General features: G+C 43.7%; 2 protein-coding genes across 2 annotated transcripts; both read left to right on the forward strand.

Moving 5' to 3' along the window:
* The first annotated feature begins 280 nt into the window (after positions 1–280).
* On the forward strand, positions 281–3,534 carry LOC148387420 (E3 ubiquitin-protein ligase RNF126-A-like). The gene is made up of 9 exons (XM_088396952.1): positions 281–445; positions 1,073–1,131; positions 1,207–1,273; positions 1,352–1,575; positions 1,698–1,766; positions 1,837–1,906; positions 2,052–2,145; positions 2,250–2,365; positions 2,621–3,534. Exons 1-9 carry the CDS (start codon positions 356–358, stop codon positions 2,771–2,773), a joined length of 942 nt encoding a protein of 313 aa, XP_088253078.1. The 5' UTR covers positions 281–355; the 3' UTR covers positions 2,774–3,534.
* Positions 3,535–3,905: 371 nt separating this feature from the next.
* Positions 3,906–23,882, forward strand: LOC148387421 (potassium/sodium hyperpolarization-activated cyclic nucleotide-gated channel 2-like). The gene is made up of 8 exons (XM_088396833.1): positions 3,906–5,153; positions 6,859–7,282; positions 9,413–9,574; positions 12,385–12,603; positions 17,966–18,112; positions 18,186–18,426; positions 18,505–18,669; positions 18,782–23,882. The coding sequence occupies exons 1-8, from the start codon at positions 4,228–4,230 to the stop codon at positions 19,726–19,728; spliced, it is 3,231 nt and encodes a 1,076-aa protein (XP_088252959.1). The 5' UTR covers positions 3,906–4,227; the 3' UTR covers positions 19,729–23,882.
* The last annotated feature ends 864 nt before the right edge of the window (positions 23,883–24,746 follow it).

A 24,746-nucleotide genomic window follows, 5' to 3' on the forward strand; every position in this document is an offset into this window, starting at 1 on the left:
TGCATTTTCTTCTACGTTTTTTTAAATTCATATAATTGAACAATACGAAAATTAATAAAAATGGCTTTTGTCAAAGTCAAATACAAACGGGTTCAGGTACAGTAAAAAAAAATAAAAAAAATAAATAATAGAATGAGAGTTGAACACAGCGTTCTCACTTTTTTTTCCAATCAGTCTGTGAAATTATGATTATGATTACTGTTACGATTATCGTTACAATACAGCTGTCGAATGTGTAACCCCCCAACGTTGGCCTCCGCTTGTTTTGATAGCGATCCTAGAATGCATTGCGAAATGACGTCAGTACGCTTCGCGACTTCGTTCGTTCTCGCGATCGTTTGTTGAAAACCTGCAAATGTCCAGTGGAGAAATGGCTGAAGCTTCCTTACCGTCTTGCCGGTTTTTCTGCCACCGGTGTTCAGCAGAAATAAGCCCTCGTTTACCGGTAAGGCAAACTAAACAGCAGTTGATGTGTTGACTGGATGAATAGTGTAATGGTGATGTGTTTAACTGTGTGGGGGTTGGACAACGAGTTACGTCGCTAACCTCGCTCGTTAACGAGCAAGTACTCGTAGTAGTACTCGTAGTAGTCGTTCAACTATTCCCATTAAAATCGTGTAATGAAAACATATAAAATTTTCTCTTATTTTTAATACATTTGTGGTTTTACTGAAATGTGCCTGGCTGTGCTCAACTGTTTTGTCATTCACTCCAACATCCATATAGGAAAACAACTCAAAGCTCTTTATTTACTTTTTTTTTCGGGGTTTCACTCAATAAACATAAATAATATTCGTTGGAATATAATTCCCTAATAAGTCAATTATTAATAATTAGCAAAAAAAAAAAAACTTCACTCTAGCTATTATTGTCAGGATGAGAGTATTCGTAATGTTTTGTTTACCTAAATAAAAAACAAAACAAAGAGGCGTTCCTCCAGCATCATGTATGCGATGTCGAGAGTGCTACTCGAAATATGTGTATAATTTATTCTCATTTTCTGTGATATTCAGAGCTTCATGCTTTCTTCTGAGTGTATAGAACTAATTCATTTTTGTGTCAATATCTGAAGGACTTTACCTGTCCACGCTGTGAGTCTGGATTCATTGAGGAATTACCAAATGAAAGGAGGTATAAGGAAAAATACCCATGCACAGTTGCTCAGTGAAAATATTGAATATATTTTGCTCTTTTCTTTCCATATAGAACTGAAAATACCGAGAGCACTCCATCTACATCCTCTGCAAGGGAACAGACACAACCTACCTTTCAGGTCAGTTGAAGCCATTGCTTCTGGAATTTTACACTCTTGAACCCACACGTGAAACCATCCTCATGATGTCTTTTCCAGCCGACCATGAATCACCAGCACTTGTTCACCTTTCCTACTGGGTACAGTCCGTTCACTCTGGGAATTTTCAATGAAAACTTTGAACTCAGAACTTGGCTACCCACAGAAGATAACAGAGCGACAGAAATTCAGCGGGAGCAAGAAATGGATCCGCAGCAACCGCGGGGGCGACATGCGGCTCAACGACAGGGTACACGCCAAGAAGGAGTTCCCACATTAGAGGGGTAAATATTTTATTCAAGTCTGTTGTGTGTTACATTGCACCCATGTTGTCGTTAACAAAAAGCACTCGCGATTGTTACGATTCGGTAAATGTCAAATGTATCTTGTATTTCTGTTCATGCAGAATTATCCAACAGCTAGTTAATGGGATCATAGCGCCAACGGCCATGCCGAATATTGGAATGGGATCATGGTGAGTAACTATTTTTCACGTATTATCTTCTCATCATATAAGTCATGCTAACTGGCTAAATATTCTGCAGGGGTATACTTCATTCAAACCCGATGGACTATGCCTGGGGAGCAAATGGACTGGATGCCATCATAACACAGGTATACCAATATACAGACATATAGTAGTAGTAGATACTCAAAGCCCCTGTGTACTGTAAACACAGTAGGTAGAATGTACACTCATGTCTAAACCATAAAATGAAACGCTACAAGTTTGGTTTATTTTTAACAACTCTGCCCAAAGCTACTCAACCAGTTTGAAAACACGGGTCCTCCTCCAGCGGATAGAGAACGGATTAAGAGTTTGCCCACAGTCTGCATCACAGAAGAACATGTGGGTAAGTTTTAAGACAAATCTAATATTACTAATAAATCATTTAAAAAATATGGAACAGATTTGTAGTTTGCGCTGAAGGTTTATCCTAACATTTACCGTTTCCAGGCGCTGGTTTAGAGTGTCCCGTGTGCAAAGAAGATTACCATGTGGACGAGAGCGTCAGGCAGCTGCCATGCAATCATTTGTTTCACAATGACTGCATAGTTCCTTGGCTTGAACAGGTACTGCACTTATTCCTACTGGACAATAATAATTTAAAAGTGGAGAAAAAAACAAAACACTTTTTTGTCATATATTTTCATTTAAAAGTCAGTGACTAGACAGTAGAATATTATTTAAATTGTTAAATACATTTTTGGAAAGTTGTTTAAAAATGGTGTTTGCCAATAAGAACACCAGGGGTCGCAGTTTTCTATTTCTATGTTTTTGGTCTTGCTTTCAGTCGCTGACATTTTGTTTCCTTCTCTTCCCTGTAGCATGATACCTGCCCAGTGTGTAGGAAGAGTCTTAATGGCCAGAACACAGCCACAAACCCACCGGGTTTATCAGAGATGAACTTCTCCCCCTCCTCGTCATCCTCTTCCTCTTCCAACTCACCTAGCAATGAAAATGCATCTGGCAACTCATAGTCTCCCTCTCACCCTCATATCTGGAAACCTCACGCTCTCGAGGAGTCTTCTCGACAGCGGCCACCAAAACAGCTATTAGTCTTAATTCTTACGGACATGTAAGTTGAGATGAATTTATCTCAGACTTCATCTCACTCATCATTCCTCTATTTGTGTTGACTGCTGGCCGGATGCTGCTGCAGATTTTATAGTTATTGAGGACATTGGCCTTGGAGCTGCCGCCGGGCACTGAAACAAAAACAAAAAGTAGATTCTGCCACAAGGTTCGGCACACATTTTTCTATTTCCGAGTCAAAGTACTCTTTTTACGTGTTGCCGAAAGTGGCGGAGATGCGTAGGTATCTAATTATTTGAACAATACTGAGCCAGTGAATCAATTCCTGCGTGTGTGCTTCTGACTGTATTTATTTGCACATTTGTTTTGCTTTTTGATTTGCACAATGGTTAGTATTTTAAGGAGACATTAGCTGAACTACAAATTCAGTTTTTTTAAGACATTTCAGTCGTTTGGTTTTTAATAATAGAGCCAGTGTGTGTGGTGGTGCAATTTGGGTGATTTTATGCTGCATTTTTATTATGAGTGAGGAAATTAAAAAGAAATCAAAATTTTATTTATTCAGCTTATGCCATCAGTACCAGGGCATGTAAAAAAAAAAACTTACCTCTGTAAAACTAGCTAAAAGTGTCAATGAATTGAATTCTTTTATTTACTGATTTAATGTTGTATTTTTACAGTCACAATAAAGTCCTTAAGAAAACATTTTGAAAGATTCATTATTTTACTGTAGTAGCGTACGATTGCTACTTAAGCATTTTTAGCTCTCATTCCCTTTTTTTAGAATTTAACAAGTGAGGCAAGGCAACCTTTACAAAATATTACAAACCACGAATGTTTAGGTTTAAACCTTCTGTTGCATTTAGGTTGAGCGGAAAGAGATTCCACTTCCTTACGAGAGAAGTTGGAGAACCAGTTGTCCCATTTATGTTTTCTTTTCTTTTGGCATGGAGCACATTCAATTATGAAAGCGTCACATTGGCAACAGTAACAAAGCTCCGAGCCCATTGTAGAGGACACTTTAGTCCATGGGGTACCCAAGTCCGGTCCTCAAGATCCCCAATCCATCCCTGCTCCTACACACCTGATACAAATGATCAGCTCATCAGCAAGCTTTGCAAAAACCAGATAACAAATCTGGGGGTTGCAGTGGGGATCCATCCAAGACTGCTCTGCTTTAGATGTCGCTTTGGTTCATTTCCCTCGTTTAGGAAACAATTAAGGGAGAGGCCTTAGTTAGATGGATTGAATTGATCAAGGCATTTTAAGCTAATTAAGGTAATGCAATCAAACACGCTTCAAGTGCTTAATTAACGGGAGACTTAAAAACAAGTAAGGTGTCATTGAAAGCTCTTTGAGGATTGCTCGGCAAGCTTCTTGATATTTAATTTCGGGAGAAATGTGCACATATTTTGGAATGATCCACGTTTCCGCGTTTGCCTCAAGGCGCCGGAGGAGGAGGTGGCGGCAGTATCGGACAGAACAACTTTACGCCAGAAGGGGGAGCCGCGTCCTCGGCTTCCAGGAGGCTCTCCACCAAGGAGCCCTGCCTTCCTCACGCAGAGGACGCTCTCGCATCCTCACGGCCCACTCCGGAGCCACGGAGAACCGCGGACCTCATCCGGGCGATGCTGCCCACCACGGACAGAGCTGCAGAGCATCTGGGGTGGACTCGGAACCGGCCGTCGCGATAGACAACGCGGACGCGGACGCGACAACGGGTGATGGTCGCAGCAGCGTCGCGCCAATTTCCAGCATGAAATGCAACAAAAACGGAGAATGCAGGAGGGACTCGGGCACCGGGAGCCTGCGCTCGATCATCTCCAAGCAGGAGAAGCAGAGCGGCGGCGGGTCGACGAGGGCCGAGGACGCAGGGAGCGCCAAGCGCGGTGCTTGTAACTCGACCACCGCCAGCATGGACGGCTCCATCACACCAGGCGGGTCCCTCGCTGGGGGACACGCAGGCGAGAGCGTTACCCCCGGAGCGAGCGGCATGCCCGAGAAAAAGGACCCCAAGGTGTCCTTCTCCAACGCACCGAGCCGGAAAGCCTCGTCGTCCCTGCACGGGCCGAGCCAGACCCCGCAGCCGAGGAACTCTGTCACTTTCCAGAAGCCGGAAGATGGACCCCAAATCGTCCCCGCCGAGGATGCAGAAACCCGAGGCAGCCAGGCCAGCTTCATGCAGAGGCAGTTCAGTAGTATGCTGCAGCCGGGAGTTAACAAATTCTCCTTACGCATGTACGGCAGCCAAAAGGCTGTGGAGAGGGAACAGGAAAGAGTCAAATCAGCCGGGAATTGGATTATCCACCCCTACAGTGATTTCAGGTAAGACCCTCGGTATGTGAGGTCCTCATTGTCCTCTACAACTTCATAGTAGGAGACCACATGCCTCTGATTTCCTCTACCATGACTTCTTATTAAACACGTCCTTTGCAACACGTGCACTAAATCCCACCCAAACAACCTGTTGTCAGTCAAATGGACTTAAGAGAGTTGCCGTCGTCAACTAAAATCGTGAAGTGTGTACAGTAGCACGTCTGGGATGGCCTGCTAACACATCAGCCACTCTTTGCATTGCATTGCGCTCGCGTGCAACCAAAGAGGGAAGCGCCCAAATGCGAAATGAAATCATTTAACGCATCGTGTATTTTTTTTTTTTTTTTATCAGATTGTGTTTTGCAAAAAAAAAAAAAAATGGTAGGCTTGAGGTGGAGTGTATATGGGTGCGCGCGCGCGCGATTCGCACAATAATGGAATGTCACCTTGAGCCAAAAGCATGCTCACTGGAGACATCCGCCTCGATCCTGCATCTTAATTTGTTTACTGAGGCTTAAACAAGCAGCAGAAATGAGGACAAATATTTTTTATTGTCCAAGAGATCAGTTTGTCTCATACGTGCACTTGACCTATCAGAAGCTGAATTGCACCGGGCATGTGTCGTCTCGGCGGCGTGGCTTTCAGAACCACTACGAGCGGACAGCTCCTTGAACCTCCCTCCACTCGCCATTAACGTCTGGTCCATTTGTATCAGATAACACCGAGTCGGTACACCACTTATGCGCTCAAACTTGAGTTAAACATAACTGGAGACTGCAGGCCACCGTGCAGAGACCTCTGCTCCCACGCAAAGACGAAGCACAGCTGCTTTAACTCTCATTGTCATGCTAATGCATGCGTTGGTGAATATCCAAAGTCGAGCGTGATCACCAGGGTGCTTATTACTGTTGCGATGGAGCGCAGGAGTTGGAGCTCGTTGCATAAGTCGCATGGTAGTGACTCAGCGCTGCACCTGTCCTGCAGAGACGGCTATGACGGCGGCCAAAACCTCATTTACCTTGACTTACGCGTCATCACAAGCCTGAAAGTCAGCAGTGCCTGTGGACTGCATGCAAAACTCTTGAACAATGAAGTTGGATTTTCGTCCCTTTTGGCAATAATGGCATAAGTTGAAACAATTTTGCAACAGTGTTTTGGATCTTTAGACCAAAGCCAACATTTAAGATAAGAGCGTGGCAGCAAATGTCATAACATGGAGCAGATTGGCATACAATGATTTTTTTTTTTTTTGGGCTTCAAGCTGTTTCTGCCACCCCAGTTGAAGTTTGGAGTCAAACTAATCATAAAACAAAGAAAATTAATTACAAGTCATGCTTTTAACCAAACCGTAACAAAAGTCTGTTAGCTAAATGCTAACTCATAATGGGAAATGCCATAGACGTGCTAACAAAACATGCATCAAAATAGCGGCATTTCGAAACATCTCATGGCCAACAGTGGAATCACAACCAAGATTGGTTGGTGTCATATTAATAATTTTTGGACCAATTAACTTTGGGCATTTAATAATTTCACATTTCTTGTGTGATTTTTCTCTAATCCCCCCCCACAAAAAAATCTTGTGTTTTCAGTTTGTGAACAATTTTTTTTCCCTCTCCATAGCAACTGTGTGGTCTTATCTGACTCCCTTTTTCTCCGTTTTTCAATACCCCCCCCCCCCCCCCCCCCGACCCACCCCTAATGTCCGCTACAGGTTCTACTGGGATTTCACAATGCTGCTGTTTATGGTGGGCAACCTGATCATCATTCCCGTGGGCATCACCTTCTTCAAAGAAGAGACCACCACGCCCTGGATCATCTTCAACGTAGTCTCGGACACTTTCTTTCTCATGGACCTGGTGCTCAACTTCCGCACAGGAATCATCATTGAGGACAACTCGGACATCATTTTGGACCCTGAAACCATTAAGAAAAAATACCTAAAGACGTGGTTCATCGTGGACTTCATCTCATCCATCCCAGTGGATTACATATTCCTCATAGTGGAGAAAGGGATTGATTCCGAAGTGTACAAGACCGCTCGAGCCCTGAGGATCGTCCGCTTCACCAAGATCCTGAGTCTTCTGCGGCTGTTGAGGCTCTCAAGATTAATACGCTACATACACCAATGGGAAGAGGTGAGTCTAAATGATTTTTTTTTTTCCATTAGATCAACTTCTGGCACACAGATTGAACATACCCCCGATTTAGCAGATGTCAAAAGGTCATAGATTAGTTGGCATGTACCCAACAAACTGCTCACGCTCTGAGCTCCTTAGGGCTCAGTATTAATGTTCTCACCTCCCGCCTCATGGTGAGTGCTGCATAATGTCAGCAGGATGTTTGAGACTTAACAAACTTTGCATTCTAATTACTGTTATTGTCACACATACACACCCCCCCGCCCCTCGCTGCGCCCACCTCCATGTTTCTCACTGTCTGACCTGGAAATCCCACAGGCAGCATCAGGCAGTCTAATAAGCAGCCTATTATCAGGGCAAACACAGTTAATCAATTAAGGCAGCGCTGAAAGAGCAAGTTGGACAGACTGGGAATAACACTCAGCACAAACGGCGAGGTTGACTCCCATCAAAAGTGGGACACATTTTTTCTGGAGAAGTTTTTTGTGGTGAAGTGACAGAGGGTTAGGGTTAGGGTTAAGAAAAACACTTTCTATGTGATCAGTTCAAAGAACTTTTTTGGGGAAAAAAAAATCAACAAAAATGAGCTTGTTTACGATTATTATTTCTATTTATTAAGTACAGTTCAGTTTGATTTAATGTATGAGTTCAATTTTTAAACATTTTTTATTTATGTTTTCGTCGACTTTGGAGCTTCTGCTGCGATTGTCCATTTTAAAATCAAGCAGGGAAGGTTAGGATGACTGTGACGTGGCAGACAGCTTGATTTACTCTCCAAAAGATGCTCTTTGCCTACGCTAAGCCCCGGGCACCAGTCCGACTCCAAGGAGAGGAGGTCCGGCAATGTCATGAGCTCCTTCGACTTTGCGTTTCTGCCACTATTGGCAGCGTGGTGTTGGCATTTTGCAGTGCTGAGCGGTGCGTTGGGCCTCCGCTGCTCACTTGACCTTTGGATAATTGGATTTTTGAAGATATGATGTGACACACACACACACACACACACACACACACACACAGATTGATGCATGATGGGAAGTGATACTTGGCATGCATGGAGAATGAGAGTGGAGATGTGGGGTTGAGTGAGTGTCATCTCCCCTCCCCATCATGGAAAGTCTCATCACTTATTTCATTTGGGACCTTGTAGATTTGCTCACATAGGAGTTGCACTCGCAGGTAAAAACAATCGCAGCAGACAAAGAAATCTGGTAAAGGTTAAACAGTCATTTAAGGAGTTGAACACGTGCTGTGTGAGAGGACAGCCCCATTCCACTTGATTGGAAAGTATCACTTCTCCCTCAGCTGCACTGACCTATTTTCTTCATCCTCCGTTGCATGAGGTGTGCGTTGACTGCTCTCACGTCAAATGGAATTTATACTTTTTGTTGAATTTGAACAACAGTTAAACAGTACAATTCTTGTCTGATGTATTTCAAAATTGTTTTCCTAATATTTTTCAAGATGCGGCCATTTTTTTTCTGCTTTGACCCATATATGCGTTGTAAGGCGACATTGAACTCTACTCATTTGACAAAAATGCACCACTTTGGCCAACGGGAACACTTTTAAATTATTTATTGAATGTCAGGAGAGCACACAGAAGCTGCTGTTGGCCACAGCTCACACCCCAACACTCACACATATATTTGTTGATGTCGCATGTCAGGTGGGTCCTCCTTGATAAACAGGAGGTGAAAGCTGATTGGCCAAAGTCTTTGTCCACTTCATGATTGACATCTAAGAAGACACAGACTATCAGTTGTTAAGGAGCATAATGGTACCTGTCCATCATGTGTGCGTACAGTGTCGGTCCTCACACATGATGGCATGTGTGTGTGTGTGTGTGTGTGTGTGTGTGTGTGTGTGTGCATTTGAGAGTGCTCACTGATGGCATGCGTCTTGTCTGCTCCCTGCTGTGTGTGTAATGCGGGACTGATGGGAGCCTGTCATCCCCGCTCATTTATCAAACGGTGTAATCTTAAGGAGACCGAGAAGCAGAGCAGGTTCCGTTTCTGTGTGAAATTTAAATGCGGGTGCTCGACAGTTATTTGCAATAAAAAAAAAAAAGCATCCTCACGGTGGAATTGATTCTTGTCGCATTTTCATGATGTCACTACCGCACTCCAGATCTTCCATATGACCTATGACCTGGCCAGTGCTGTGATGCGGATCATCAACCTGATTGGCATGATGCTGCTGTTGTGTCACTGGGATGGCTGCCTCCAGTTCCTGGTTCCCATGCTGCAGGAGTTCCCCTCTGACTGCTGGGTGTCCCTCAACAAAATGGAGGTGAGAAACATAACGAGAAATCAATGTCGTCTTGAACTTCCAGTGACCAAGACTGTGAAAGCGATAACACCGCATTTAACATGCCTGCTCCTCATTCACCGATGAGTCACATGACGAGGGAAAACGGCTAATCGGGCCCAAATGGCTGCACGAGCAGCTCAGATCGAGATTTTTAGCACGCTGCGTGAATCCCCCCCAGTTGCTTCAACATGGTGTGGTGACCACAGGAAAGATAAAAGAGGGGAAGGAATATACTAGGTGGACAGCTGGGCTCTTTGTTGCCATGCATCTCCCTGAGAGATAAAAGCTGCTTGTTTATACGTCTGTCTGTCGGCCTTTTAGCGCGTGTGGGGAAACCGCAGGCACATGGCCAAATGCACTTTTAAACAGATTTGTTCTTCTCTCATCATCTAGTTAAAATCACGTACTGCCCTTTTGATTTTACCTTTGCTGTCACTTTTGTTTTTACTGCTACACAAAATTGGAAGTTAATGAGATCATAAAACAAGATCCCCTGTCGATCGGGAAGTTCTTCACATGGTGAAGGATGACTCGGCCGTTTGGTTCAGTCTGACGTTGTGAGGTGATGACGTCTTCTGATTGACAGGACACTGACGCGTCCGTTGCGTTCTCCCTTTGTCGAATGAGAGTCCCCAGAGAGCCGTCACTCTCAAAGTGAAGAACCGCTCTGGCGTGGGGCAGCCTGGCTACAGCCACCTGAGACCACCACCCTATTGAGTGGCTGACAACTTGTAACATTAGCCATTGTGTTGCAGCCAGGCCATCCATCAAAGCTCACACCCCTACAGTGGCTTTGGTGGCCCTCGAGCAGGACCCATGGAGGGCGTTGAGAACATTGTGTAACATTGTCTGACATCCGCCAGCCAGTAATTGGATTTGGTAGAACTTGTAACACCTCAGGGACTGAGGCAGTTTTCATTATGTACCACAACTTCTATCCATTAATTTCACTTGGTTTGTATGGGGTGAAGCGAAAGGGAGCCTCGTCCGTCACAACCATTTAAAAGGTGTTGTGATGTCTAAGGGACCACCGTTATAACCAACAAGCAATTTGGGCACCACTGCTTTGGCGGAATATTATTTTATTTTGCTCCGAAAGAGGATTGACCTATACAGGCTATTTATTTGCATCTGTATGTTTATTTTGGGAATCTCAGCTACATTCAAATGGGTAAATGTAAACAAAATTAGCTGGAAAATAAATCCAGTCTAAATAATAAATCCATTTTATTTTTAAAATTTATTTTCCATTTCCTATTTATTGCGGACCACCTGCAATACCACTATGGACCACGAGAGGGCCGCGGACCACCGGTTGACAATCCCTTTATAAAGAATAAAAATATTCAGAATTAGCAGGTATGGTTGGACAAAAGCATGTGGCACAAAGGTAACAAAATTAGCTGGAAAATAAATCAAGTCTAAATAATAAATCCATTGTATTTTTAAAAAATATTTTCCATTTCCTAGTTTGTGGACCACCTGCAATACCACCATAGACCACGGGAGGGCCGCGGACCACCGGTTGACAATCCCTTTATAAAGAATAAAAATATTCAGAATTGGAAGGTATGGTTGGACAAAACCATGTGGAACAAGGATAACTTGCGTATTCACTATGCTACAAAAAAATTGCAGAAGATAATCAATGGCACTTTCATGTTCCATTAAGTGTAGCGCCTGAGCCAGGAGGTGATTAGCTTAGCATAAAATATCTCTCAAAGTGCAAAGATAGCAGCACCTCCAGCGGTGCTGTAATGCATAGTTAAGTTTATTGGCCCCCAAAAAATGCCCTAGTGAGACATTAGAGGAGGAAAGTGCAAACCATATTTACTGCAGTTACATTTTTTTTTCTACAAATGTGCAAGAGAAAAGCCATTTCATAGATAACAAATTAATCGCTCTAAATAATCACCATTGGATGTTGGGATATTTTTGGATTAAGCTAAACAAAACCCAGCCTGATCAAAGATAATCCTCGATTTTTTATCTCATGACTGTTCGCCATGTTCCAATCAATACAATGTACAAAGAGGCATTTTGGGCTCATCAAAAAGTCGATGTGCAACTGATGGAGATGTTGATTAGCAACAAAAACAGCAATATTTCCCAAATGGAAACCTCTTGGGAGAGCTGTTGAGACTCCCTCCTCTCTCTTGACGGAGCTATTTCAGAATCAAAGTGCTCATTGTTCATCTATTATTCAATCTGTTGCACTCCACTGTTTCTCTTTCAGTTTCCACTTCCACTATTTAGCCTCAGCCCACTTGGTGGAGCTGTGTTTATTTTTGGAGTCTTCTATGAACAACGTTGCTGTAGGCCTTCTAACATTGTTCATGTTTCTGTTGTTTGCATTTATTCTTTAGCTCTGAGGCTACATTTCTCGGCGGACATGGCAGCGGAATTTAAATGATTTTTTTTTTTCTTCCTAAATTTTCTCTCTCCTCTGAATATGAAAACAAGCAGCTGACGACCAGAGTCAATGTTATGCATCTTTTTTAACCGGATGTATTTAACACCCTCTCCTTATCGTTTTTCCCCGAGGACGTTATTTCTCATCCTCAGTGCTCAGCTGATGAGGCCTCGAAGAATTCCCTCTCCTCTTCCTTCTTTGTTTTTGTAATGCAAACCTGCCCCTTGAGTTCTTATTTGCCTAAGTGCTTTTTCCATGACCCCGCTGTCCCCCAGGCCTTTTTTTCCTCCAGCTCCTCAGCTCACCTTCAAAATCTTTTTGATTCAAACAACACATTTGACTAATTGATTATCCTTCCTTTTTTTTTTCATATCAGAACGACACCTGGTCCGAGCTGTACTCCTTTGCCGTCTTCAAGGCAATGAGCCACATGCTGTGCATCGGATACGGCCGTCAAGCCCCAGAAAGTTTGTCCGATATCTGGCTCACCATGTTGAGTATGATTGTGGGAGCCACTTGCTACGCTGTCTTCATCGGCCACGCAACAGCCCTCATCCAATCCCTGGACTCCTCCAGACGGCAATATCAAGAAAAGGTCAGTCATAGAAATTCATTGTTTCTGAAATTAGCCACGTCTCGCTGTCTTATAAATAGTCTGAATCACCTCGTTGACATTTTTTCTTCCCTTGAGTGATTTAAAATCTATTGAAGCACACACATTGGCAACTATAAATAGCAAAAGGCACGCGTGCACTTCTTGGACACAACGTGAGTGGTTTGCATGTTTTGAGGTTCTGGGTGTAAATCTACGCTCCATAGAAATGCTGGATGGATTAAAGATGTTTTTTATTACTGTGGTTTGCGGTGGTTTATTTACCACAATGTTTCGGATATGTTGGTTATCCTCATTACCCTAGAAAAAAAATCTGTATTATTTTCCACTTGTTGACTGAGGTGATGATTGGATTTGGGCGAGCTGAATCTGGTCCCCATTTTAAAGCTGTGAAGTAAATTAAATGCAACATCCTTAGAAAATATTGTTGGGTGTTAGTTAGATGGCTCAGTGGGAAACACCACAGCTTACGAAAAACTAAATGTGAAGACTTGTAAAAATCTGCTGTAGGCCACTACTCACACTCACACTGACCTCTGCCATTACTCCACACCACTTTAAGGCACACATCCAACACACAAATACCACAACACGTGCAGTAATTACATTTGAAGCCTTTTATTACATTTCATTATGTTTTACAACATGGTGCTATTGTTCTTAATTAAAAACACTCAAGGGACTTTATTTCAATGGGCGACATTGATTTGCGACAGCATATGAGTAAATTAAAGCAGAATGTAATAAAGGTACCACTTTATTAGCATCAGAGTGTGTTTCTGTCATGCTATCAGACACACAATGAATGAGGATGGCGAGATCAGAGCTGCAGTCGTGGCCTGTGCAGGAAACAGAGCAGCCTCTCTGTTTCTAAGCAGAGTCTCTTCAAGTGGGGTGCAGGGGGGTGGGAGGGGGGATCACTGCTCGCTCCCAGCAGCCAATCAGAGGGCACGGGTGTGTTCAGCCAGGTAGAGGCTACACATCGCCAGGGGCGGAGCCTGCGTGGCCGCGCTAATGCGATGATGTGGAAAGGAGACAGAGGGACGAGGGGCGGGAGAGTGTGTGATATGATGTCCCCCTTGGGCAGCGGTAGAATTGATGAGGCAGCAGACCTGTGTGTCCTGCCAATGTCATCTTGAAGGCAGCGTCGTTAAACATGGCCGCCTCCCCGACTGGGTTGGAATTTAGTTGGAGCCAGAGGTGACTTGGGATGCCAAATGACCTACATACGAGTTTTTCAAGATGCGAGCTGGACTTTTTATTTTTTGCTTGGGACATGAGTGCATCCATCTATATTGAAGAAACATTGAATTTGTTATTGCTGATTAAAGATACTCCATTTTCACGCCAAATGCAAACAATACACCAAAGCTGCAATGCATCATGGGAATGACGGGATAACCTTTTGAGCCTCTTTTAATTTCTTTCCACCCTGCATCCCTTAATGTCTTTATTCGCTCTCTCTCTCTTGCTCTTTGCTGGTGGTGTCCTTGAGAGATGCAGTGCTGTACTGCTAGCTGGCTGCTAAAGGGAGCGGCATGGGGGAGGGAGGGGGGGGAGGGTGTTGGGGTAACGGGGGAGATGGAGAGGCCTTGTTGTCACAAGGAATCCTCGTGCACTGCAAATAGCGGCTGGGCTATTTTACACTGTTTACATTGCTTTTGTCAGCATTTATTCATGGCTAGCGCGTTGTATCTGGATGAGTTGAAACAGTCACTTCCACAATTTATATTTTTCTTAAATGTTTGCGGCCCTTTACAGGGCAAGGAACCGTATTTTATTTGAACCATATATTGGGTAGCACCCTGTGATTGAGCATCTTATAAAAATCAAAATAAATTTGAATTTGGTTCATTACTTTGAGCTTATTAAATCAACAGTGAATTATATTAAGATGTAAATGCTAGCAACATCATATCGTATCATAATAATGAAAAAAAAAATCATACACACCCTAAAAGTAGCTTCAAAAAGGTGGTCTGCGCCGTTGTGGGCTTGAACTCGATCGATTTGCTCGGTTATTTCGTCACCGCTGTCATTAAACTTGAATCTGCTCTCTTCTCGTGTTGCCGGGCCAACTCGTCACAATTCCCAGGACGAGCGAGACACTGTGCAGACTCTGTGCAGTCTGAGCCGGTTGGCGCGATGCAGTACATGACAGGAAGCAACAATGTTGTCTTCCTGTGCTCGCCTCTGTCTCCATGTGTCTGTCACAACAGTGCTCCATCTTCTGCCAAGCAGACAGCTTGTCACTGATCACTTCAATTATCCTGAAGCAGGCTGACCTTGCAAAGATCTTTAGTCAAACCCAGCCCTACACATGATTTTAAAAAGCAGAATGTGTGTATGATGTTCAAATTCATATCAGTCGCCTTTGGTTGGCTTTTTTTTCATTGAAGACTTTATTGAGGGTGAGACCCCACAGAATGTTGATCCTCCCCACAAGCACTTTTGTGAATAAATGTCAGACAAGACAAGCTCCGACTTAGCCGCTATCTGATGTTCCTCACTTTGGTGAATGTGCTTTATAAGATAATGAGGCGATTTAGCCAGGAATGAAGTGAATGAATTATACATTCTCATGGCCGTCTGGGATGAGCTTGAATTAGAATTCCTGTTGCGGGAGAAAAGTGCAGGCGGACGAACAAAGTAAAGTGAAGGCAAGTGAATGCTTCAATTGGTCACTGAATGACAAATTGCAATAAGTTGCTAATTTGGATGAGAAAATGTCAGCAGAAAGTTGAGCTGCCACATACGTCACCCAATGGACGTCATTTTCTCTCATTTAGCAGTTGTCAGTCCCCCCCGCGGCCGCTGTGACGCACCGACTAATTGCTTGCTCCATCTCCTCTGTGAAACTTCATCTTTTGTTTTTTCACACTGTCATTAGCACAAAGTAAAAATAAGGTAGATTAGATTGCCATAGCAACACACTAAAGCTGAAATCTGATTGGACAGCACAAATATAGGCAGAGAAATACGGTAAAACAACGATATTAGACTGTTTGGAATAAAGGAACACAATTTCATGGAGGAAATATTACATGTAGGTCAGTGCTCCTGAAAATGTCTATCACAGTCAGAGCTCAAAATACAGCAAAAAAAAAGGGGGTCAGGTGTGGAACATCTGCTGCTCAGGCAGAGAGCGTCAGGTTCTCCTCAACACCTCTCAACAGCTCCATTTTGCTCCCAATCAGCGCCTCTTTATTTACACTATGAAAAGGACACCAGCTGCAGCGCTTACTTATTTTGACGCGTCAGCTAAAACTTGCGACACGCTTGGCTTGTTCTGCACTTGTCAAGAAAGTGACTCACTCATTCAGGTGAGACTTGTGGAGCATCACACCATTATATTGTCCCTCATCTGGAACAATTCAATATGACATAGTAGTTCTGGACCACAATAACATTGGAGTCCAACCCTGAACTGCTCAAAACGTGAAGGAGATATGCTAACAGTTAGCATACACACAGGTGTCAAACATCGTTTTATGTTGCCCGCAAAGACAAATTGTGCATCAAATTCGTGTGTCATCACTAGAATTGCAAATTGTCTTCACTTTTAATAATATCTTTTTTTTTTAAATATTTGACCAGTTTTTACTCGTCTGATTTGAATATAATTTACCGTATATAATACGAGGTGCTCATACATTTATTTGGGTTGCCAGTCATAATGGCCCTCCGAAAGAAGCTATGACGACAATGCGGCCCACGAAAAAAACGAGTTTGACACCCCTGTGCTAACAGTTAGCATATCTTCTATGTCAAAGTCAAAGTCTGCTTTATTGTCAATTTCTTCACGTCAAGACATACAAAGAGATCGAAATTACGTTTCCTACTATCTCACGGTGACAAGACATATTATACATTCAAGGCACATACGATGAATAAATAAGAGTAATGAATAAATAAGAAGAGCAACTTGGTGGAAATGGTGCAATTGTGCATACAGTCAGTGCAATAGCGCAAAAGTACAGGAGGAGTAGTGCAAGTGAAGCTATCTAACTATCTACAGTAGTTAGCAGCTAACTACTAGCCACAGTCTGAGGATGTTTTTGCCCCCCTCCCTTATTTTATTTTTTTTCCATCTTCCCTTGCGTCTGCTTTAATTCCGGCTGCGTGACATCAGCGATGATGCCCAATGTGTTCTAATGGCTGTGCGTCAGAGGCCATAGTCATCCGCCAACTGTGATTCATTTAATGCTCCTCTCTAGTCCCTGAAACTGAGAGACTATTCACAACAAGAGCTGTACAATTTCTGTACGGTCCATATGAAGTGGAAACGATCACTCTTAAAGTGAAGTAGAGCCCCCTGAGCTGAAGTAGAAAATATTTACTCTGCAGGACATGGACATTGGATTAGCGCACGAGTTTCGTACAATGAGGCTAATCTCAGTAAATCACAGGAAATCATTCCCACGTCGATGACACATTCTATAGGGAAATAAAAATGTACCGATACTTTGTGACAGTACTTAAAGAGATAAATAGTCTGATGACCTTCTCATGTGCTGAGTTGTCATATAGTGCTTTTTTTTTTTTTTCTTTCCAGATAGCGGCTTTGCTATTACCAAGTGCTCCATTTAGCTCAACTATACAATCTGCGTGTTCTCTTTTCTGCCTCATTTATCATCTGTCGGCAAACTGTCGGTAAACAGCGGAGGCCCTTTATTATTGGGGGTTTGTGACCGAGCCCGCTTATAGTGAGCTTCCGCGACTAATTGACGCTCCCCCCCCCAAAATGATTATGATGAGGGATTGTTGATTGATCTCCTGCATACACTCCAGTGAGTCCGTTGATGTCTCCACAAGCCAAACTCTGTGCGAATAAAAGGAGCGGTTTCCATTAGCCGGGGGACAATTGTGTTCTCTCCCACAACGGCGCAAGCAACCATTTTTAACTGCTAAAATAACAATACAAAAAAAAAAACTCTGGCATGAAAATAGGGCTCACAAAATTAATCAAAAATATTCATGCCATATATATATATTTATGTTATATATATGTGCCATATAAGTGATCAATCCAGGATGTATCCCACCTTTCTGCCAGTCACCTGGATAAGCGCCAGTTCACCCACGACCCGAATGAGGACAAGCACCATAAAAAATGGATGGATGAATATTATCTATTATTCATGTGCGCATTTTACCAGAACAATTGCCTGACATGAGTCGATTCAATTCTGCGCAATGGCAGATAAAAATAACTTTTTGATTTAAAAAAAACGTCCTAAGGATTTGATAGCAAATTCATAATTTTAGGGATGATTTTTTCATTAGATTGTTTACCATGCAGTAGGTGTTTACAGAATTTTGTCCAACCTGCTCCCTTCTTTAGTACAAACAAGTGGAGCAGTACATGTCCTTCCACAAGCTGCCTGCTGACTTCCGTCAGAAGATCCACGATTATTACGAGCACAGATACCAGGGCAAGATGTTTGACGAGGAGAGCATTTTAGGAGAACTCAGCGAGCCGCTCCGAGAGGTGAGACTTGGGAACGCCATTGTTTGCTGTTATCTTTGAATGCATCTCATCTTGCTCATCGTTCCGCCTTCAGGAAATTGTCAACTTCAATTGTCGCAAGCTGGTGGCGTCCATGCCCCTGTTTGCCAACGCCGAGCCCAACTTTGTCACGGCCATGTTGACCAAACTGCACTTTGAGGTATTTCAGCCACATGATTACATCATACGGGAGGGCACCATCGGGAAGAAAATGTATTTCATCCAACACGGAGTCTGCAGCGTCATCACCAAAGGCACACTTGCGATGAAACTCTCTGATGGCTCCTATTTTGGAGGTAAGTGTTCTTGTTATGTTACAAAGCAGTGTGGTTTTTTTTTTTTTTTTTTTTTTTAAATTCGACACATTATTTCAGAAATCTGTCTGTTGACGAGGGGCCGACGCACAGCCAGCGTCCGAGCAGAGACGTACTGTCGACTCTATTCTCTGTCTGTGGACGACTTCAATGAGGTGCTAGAAGAATATCCCATGATGAGACGAGCTTTTGAGACGGTGGCTATCGACCGATTAGATCGCATAGGTAAGTAATTTTGTTTGACCTAAAAAATTTATTGACATGCATTTGTGCAATTTGAAACTCTGCTTGATTGAAAATATAAAATATAAAATACATATTTTCTTCTCTTCTTCAGGTAAAAAGAATTCCATCCTGATGCACAAAGTTCAGCACGATCTCAACTCGGGCGTCTTCAACAACCGTGAGAACGAGATGATCCAGGAGATCGTCAAGTTCGACCGTGAGATGGTGAAGCTGGTGGACCTGCAACGGCCACGGGCGATGTCAATGACGCCTTCCATCGGCGGTATCTTCGCTCCCCCTGGCCAACAGTCGCAAACCGGTTCCGCTATCGCCACCCTCCAGCAGGCCGTGGCCATGAGCTTCTGCCCTCAAATGGCGAATCCGCTCGTGGGTCCGGGAACTTTACAGTCTCCTCGTATGGTGCGAAGGTTCCAGGTGATGCAGAACTTACAAAGCCCGGTCTCCATGTCTCCTCTTCAATCGCAACCCCCTCAGACGTTCGGAGGAGCATTTGGATCCGCCATCTCCAGCCCGCCCGTTCAGAGCCCCTTAGCGGCTTCAGGACGGACTTTCCAGTACATGGCCAGCGTGGGCCCGTCGGGGTCCCAGTTGTCCTTAGTACAGCACCACGTACCCAGTCCCACACAGACCCAGCAGAGGCCCGCCTCACACAAGAGTACCCACTCCCTTCACACGGGGAGCTTGAGCCAGGATAGCCGAGCACTGTCCGCCTCCCAGCCTTCACTTCCCCAGGAGGGAGGGCCGCAAGCTGCATCTGCGGTCCCCAGCCCTCCTCCCTCCACGCGCACCTCCAATACGTCCATCGGACCCCCGCACCCCAACCTGCCCGGGCCCTCTGGGGTAGGAAGATCGGCGGGCGCTCAACAGAGGGTAGCCTTCGCATCCACGCCTCCTCCTAGTGCTCCTGCCGCGACTGGGCCAGTAGTAGCAGGAGCTGCTGGATCAGGTCCCCCGGACTCTGGCGTTCCCAAGAAAGATTCCATCGTCAGCCTTCCGGAGCTAGACTCTGCCAGATCTCGGCTGTCTTCCAACTTGTGACCCATTTGAGGAAAGAGGCCTTTTTTGTAGGTGAATCTGTTTGTTTCGGGTCGCTCGATCCCAACGACCAATCGGCCGTCCAGTCATTGGGGCCTGGATGTCAGCTGAGGGAGACGCGTCTCAAAGTCACGCTGGCACTTGGAGCGAGGAGAAGTCTATACAATGAAACTAGCATAACGTGAGGTTGAACTGGTCTGTGGCAGCCAGCACCTTTCTTCTTAGTATCACCCCTTACACTCTGCTTCCAAACACCAACTGTATATCGCTGTCTTTACTGTAAAGATATTTAGATGATTAATGTAACATTTGCATACTGTGTAGAATCCATGCGATGCAATCTAGCAGGAGCTGGACTTGAAACATGAAAAATCAGGGACTCGAGGTCAAACGACAATGACATTTTCAACGTTGAAGTGTTTTGAGTGCTTTTTATTTTACGTAGAGGCTGTCGTAGCAAAATAACACATCGCTCTTCATTTTTCTTTCAGATAGTAATGGACCAAAACAAAAAAAAAAGAAAAAAAATCATGTTGTAGACCGCTGGTCGATCTTACATTGAAATGTAAATATTTGACGAAAAAGAGGAATATTATATTCATTGTATCTACCCAAACCAAAGTTGAGCTCGAACACAAAGTCTGGTTGTGTCTGTATCAACTAAAAAAAAAAAAAAAAAAAAAAAAAAAAGAAACATAGAAGAAAATGCCATTTATTTAACTGCCTTGATTCAATGTTAGAAGCCATATATTTGGTTTGTGCGTTTGTTTATATATATGTGGGCGTACGTCGGTGTGCGTGAGTTTGTTTTGGGCTTTTGTTTTCGGAGAATGACCTCCCTCTCTTTCTCTCACTCTGCTTCGTCAGGGCTTGATTAGTTTGGCGTGCTGACAACGTCGCTGACCACCTCTCGCAAAAACATCCGCCAAGTGGCCCGACCTTTGCTCAGCATTGCGATTGTAAACCCGGAAGGCGCTTAAATAATCTCAGCTTTATCGAAAGGAGACGTCGGAGAACATCACATATTGTAAACTTGCTTGTTTTTTGTCTCGGTTTATGAACACATGCAATATAATTCTGCAATACTCTACCCCGCCTATATATAAATATATATGAATATAGATATCGAAACATGTTGTACAGGAAAGTGATTTCTTTTTCCTTCATTTGGATCGTGAACTTTTTAAAGAATCCAGCAGCTGTTGTGGCTTCACTTGAGCTATTGTAAAACAGTGACCATGTTGTTAACCAAAAATCTTTGAAGGGATTGGAGGCTGTGCAGTATCAGGAAGGAAGAAAAAAAAACCAGATCAAAAACTGATTCATTTAGAGCGACAAGAATTGTCAAAGCCCCATTGGTGATTCTGCTCCGAGTCCAAATCGTCCCCCTAAACTGCAAATGAATGTCTCAACATTTTGATTGATGACGATCCGAGGATTGCGTTGAGGCTTGTATTTCTTCTCGAATTATTTCCAACCTTCTCTTACTGAATGTACGCCATACGCGAAAGAGGACAGCTAATCAGATACGAACTGCCATGTAAATAAAGGGACGATGGTTTGAAGATGCTTTTATGATGCAAAGAGGTTGCTGCTGCTGCTGCTGCTGCTGCTGCTGCTGCTTTTAAGAAAACTTGACGATGCTTCTCCAGGTTGCTGTGTTTTTCCCGTATGCTATCACCGCCATCCCATCACCGCATCAAACGATGTACTGAGGTCGAAAAATAGCGAGCAGAAGGAGGAGATGTCATTATTAAGCACCTCGTGTTGCACTACAACCTTGTGATCATAATGAAAATCAATGCTCCATTTTCCTAAAATCCTTCTCCCGGCCCCATTATGTGGTTAACTTGTCGAAAAGTGGATTCAATTCTCGGCAGATGATTTAGCGGATTCGCAAACAAGGCGTCGTTTTCCACATTTCCGCCGTTAGCATCGATCCGGAGCTAAACTAGTAAAACTGACGCGATGGACTTTTCACTCAGGTTTGCTTCCTTTGGAGAGAGATGTATTGATCGCTGCAGCCAAGTGGGCTATTGATTGATACCCACTTGTTTGTTCTCCCCCATAATCAACATGTGGCTCATTCTAAATGGCCCCATTTTAAATTAGTCCTGTTTTTTGAAACCACGTCTTCTGAATCTGCTCTTGAAACAAGGTTTAGGTGATTGTTTTAATCAAAGGGCTTCATCTCATAGCTTGAAAACACTTTTTTTTTTTAATTGTCATGTAAACATGGCGGGTCCCGATGCGGCGGCCCTTTTCATCAGCAACTTTCTATTGCTTTTTTTCCTATGGGAAAGGTACAGTACAGTACAGTACATGGCGAAAGGCCAATACGATTGTGAATGAATCGAGTCCGTAGCTCGTCGTGTGCTTCGATAACTGTCGCGTTGCAATCAATTGGTCCTCTTCCCTGTTCCTTTTTGTGCTAAAACCAGAGTTTGCCCTATTAAGCTGCTAGCAGGACTCTGCTGATATTATTTGAAGTGAGTCAATGAGAGCAAAAATGGCGGGAGAGCTAAAAAAATTAATGTTTCAAGGCAATATCAGACAATTGCATTGCATCCGTCCAGTAAGTCGTCACTCCCACGGAAAGGATGACAAGTAAGAACCCTTGACCGTCACGGCCAAGCAAATTCGATAACGTCAAATAGTTCCGACTGGACCTTTCTGTCAGGTGGAGTGAGAAGCTCTCATATTTGACTGACAATTATTGAGAGTACTCAAACCTCTCGTTTGTTGCCGTACCAGATATAAAGGGTACTGAATGCCTTGGTGTTGATATGTTAGCAAATCAGGGTCTTTTCTTTCTATGTGTCCTCTGATTTGTCCGTACAGTTTGTTTCTTGCTTTTACAATGTATATACCTTGTGCCTAGTGTATAATCTAGTTTCCACATAGTCTATTTTTGTGGTATGTATGTGCCTGTAAAAATGCAAATATGTGTTTTGGTTTTTAACTTGCAATATATATGTAAAAAGGAAGAAAAAAAACGCAGCTGAAAACTAGTATTGCTAACTTAAAAATGACAATGTCAGTATTTATAATTTTCCCTGATTTGGGAAATCACAAAATTGCACATTTTTGTTGGTTTGAGCCTTCCAACACCATACGCGCTGTATTCCGTGATTTCATGTTCTGTATATATGGTATACATAGAAACGGGGGCACATTGTTGTGTTTTTACCACAACCTGAACTATTTTATACAGTGAGAAGGTTCGCTCTGACAGGCTTCCGGTGGATATCAAAACGTTAGTTTGAACGACCAAATTGCAATGAAAATAAAACTAGTGGAGTATGCACAGTCGAGATCAAGTAGGCACACAATGGAAAATTGCTGCACAGCTTTTTTTTTTTCTTCTGTTGGTTTGATCTCACACAGACACACACACGCATCACAAACTTGTCTGCTAATTTGGTTTCTTGCATGCTTATTCAATTTCACAAGTGGGACCTTCAAATCTAGAAATTATCGTGTGCAACAATTTCATTTAGCAGTTGCAACCTTTGTGTCGTAGCTACCGTAGCCCGCTTAGCTAACCTAGGCCTTCTCTCCGTTTCAGGACTCGCTCTATCGTGTGCTTGAGTTTGTGCGTATGTGTGCGTGCGTGTTCCTGTGCCTTTCCTTCGATAATGTCGGTCCCACTTGAGAATACCATTCTATTTAGGGAGCGCTTGAAATACACACGAGCGAGCAAAAGTCGGACAGTTTGACACAATCGCCACTCGATTATCCGGAAGAACTAAACTGTGTAAATCTGCCGCTCGAGCACACGCAAAAGTAGCATTCCGTAGTCTCGGCTCTGTAACCGGAGGTACTTTACCAGCAACATGTAGAAAACAGCACAGACTATGTGACGCGAGAAGTGTCGTCGACCTTTGTTGGGAGGGGTCGGGCAGTCTGCAACCATCTTCTGCTTTGAAACAACTCCGGCCGTGTCTAAGTTGATGTCGACAAACCAATCCAAGCTGCTCTCGGTATCCCAAAACGGCTGTCATGTCCGCCACCTCTGCTAAAGCCGACAACACAGAGCCACGCCCGGGTCTCTCTCAATAAGCTGGTCTGTCAGTCAGTGGCAATGTTGTTTAAGCGTTCGTAAAAAGACGATTACATTGATGTGCAATAAAAAGATGAGCGCATTGGCATAATGATGTCTGTGTGCGTGGACTTTTTTTGGGGTATGTATTTCCTCAAAGATCCTGCAAACAAAACACAAACACACACCTCAACCTTGTAAATCAGCCAGTGGGCCCATCAGATGAAATCTCTCTCTGCAGACAGGGGCTCTGCTGCATCCCTGATGAGATGTCTGCACTCAGTCCAAGGGCTTTCGCTATAGCATGTGTGTTTGTCTGCAAACACACACACACACCCGTGGAATTAGCGCACAACATTTTTGCCTCAATCTCACATTGTTTATATGAAGGTCCTCGTTTTGTATTTGTGTGTGTAAATGTGTGTGAGTGGGCCTGCGTGAAAGGGTGGGTGGGTGCGTGTGCGTCAGAGATGAGGGCAGTCCAAGGACACACTCCTCTAGCAGCCTGGGAGCAGCACCCACCCATTCCTTCGACGTCTGTTTCATTTAAACACACTCGCACACACACACTGGCGTCTGGATCTTCAGTGATTATGCACACAGAGATGAGAAGATAAATAATTACATGCAAGGTGAGGTGTTTTAAAAGCGAGCTCAACATTGTGTTGCTACAAATGTGGGCGAGGCCAACCGCAGTGCATTTCAATAGTTCTGCCTCGACGTGACACATGCGTTCCTTCTCTTTTTTTCTGCCTCTCCTGCTATACCGACACATCCGTCTGTCTGTCTGTCTGCCGGTCTTCCTTCATTCCTTCCATCCATCCATCCATCCATCCATCCATCCATCCATCCATCCATCCATCCATCCATCCATCCATCCATCCATCCATCCATCCATCCATCCATCCATCCATCCATCCATCCATCCATCCATCCATCCATCCATCCATCCATCCATCCATCCATCCATCCATCCATC

Source organism: Syngnathus floridae, chromosome 14, assembly GCF_059516105.1.
Source record: "Syngnathus floridae isolate MCC-2025c chromosome 14, RoL_Sflo_1.0, whole genome shotgun sequence".
Classification (NCBI taxonomy): Eukaryota; Metazoa; Chordata; class Actinopteri; order Syngnathiformes; family Syngnathidae; genus Syngnathus; species Syngnathus floridae.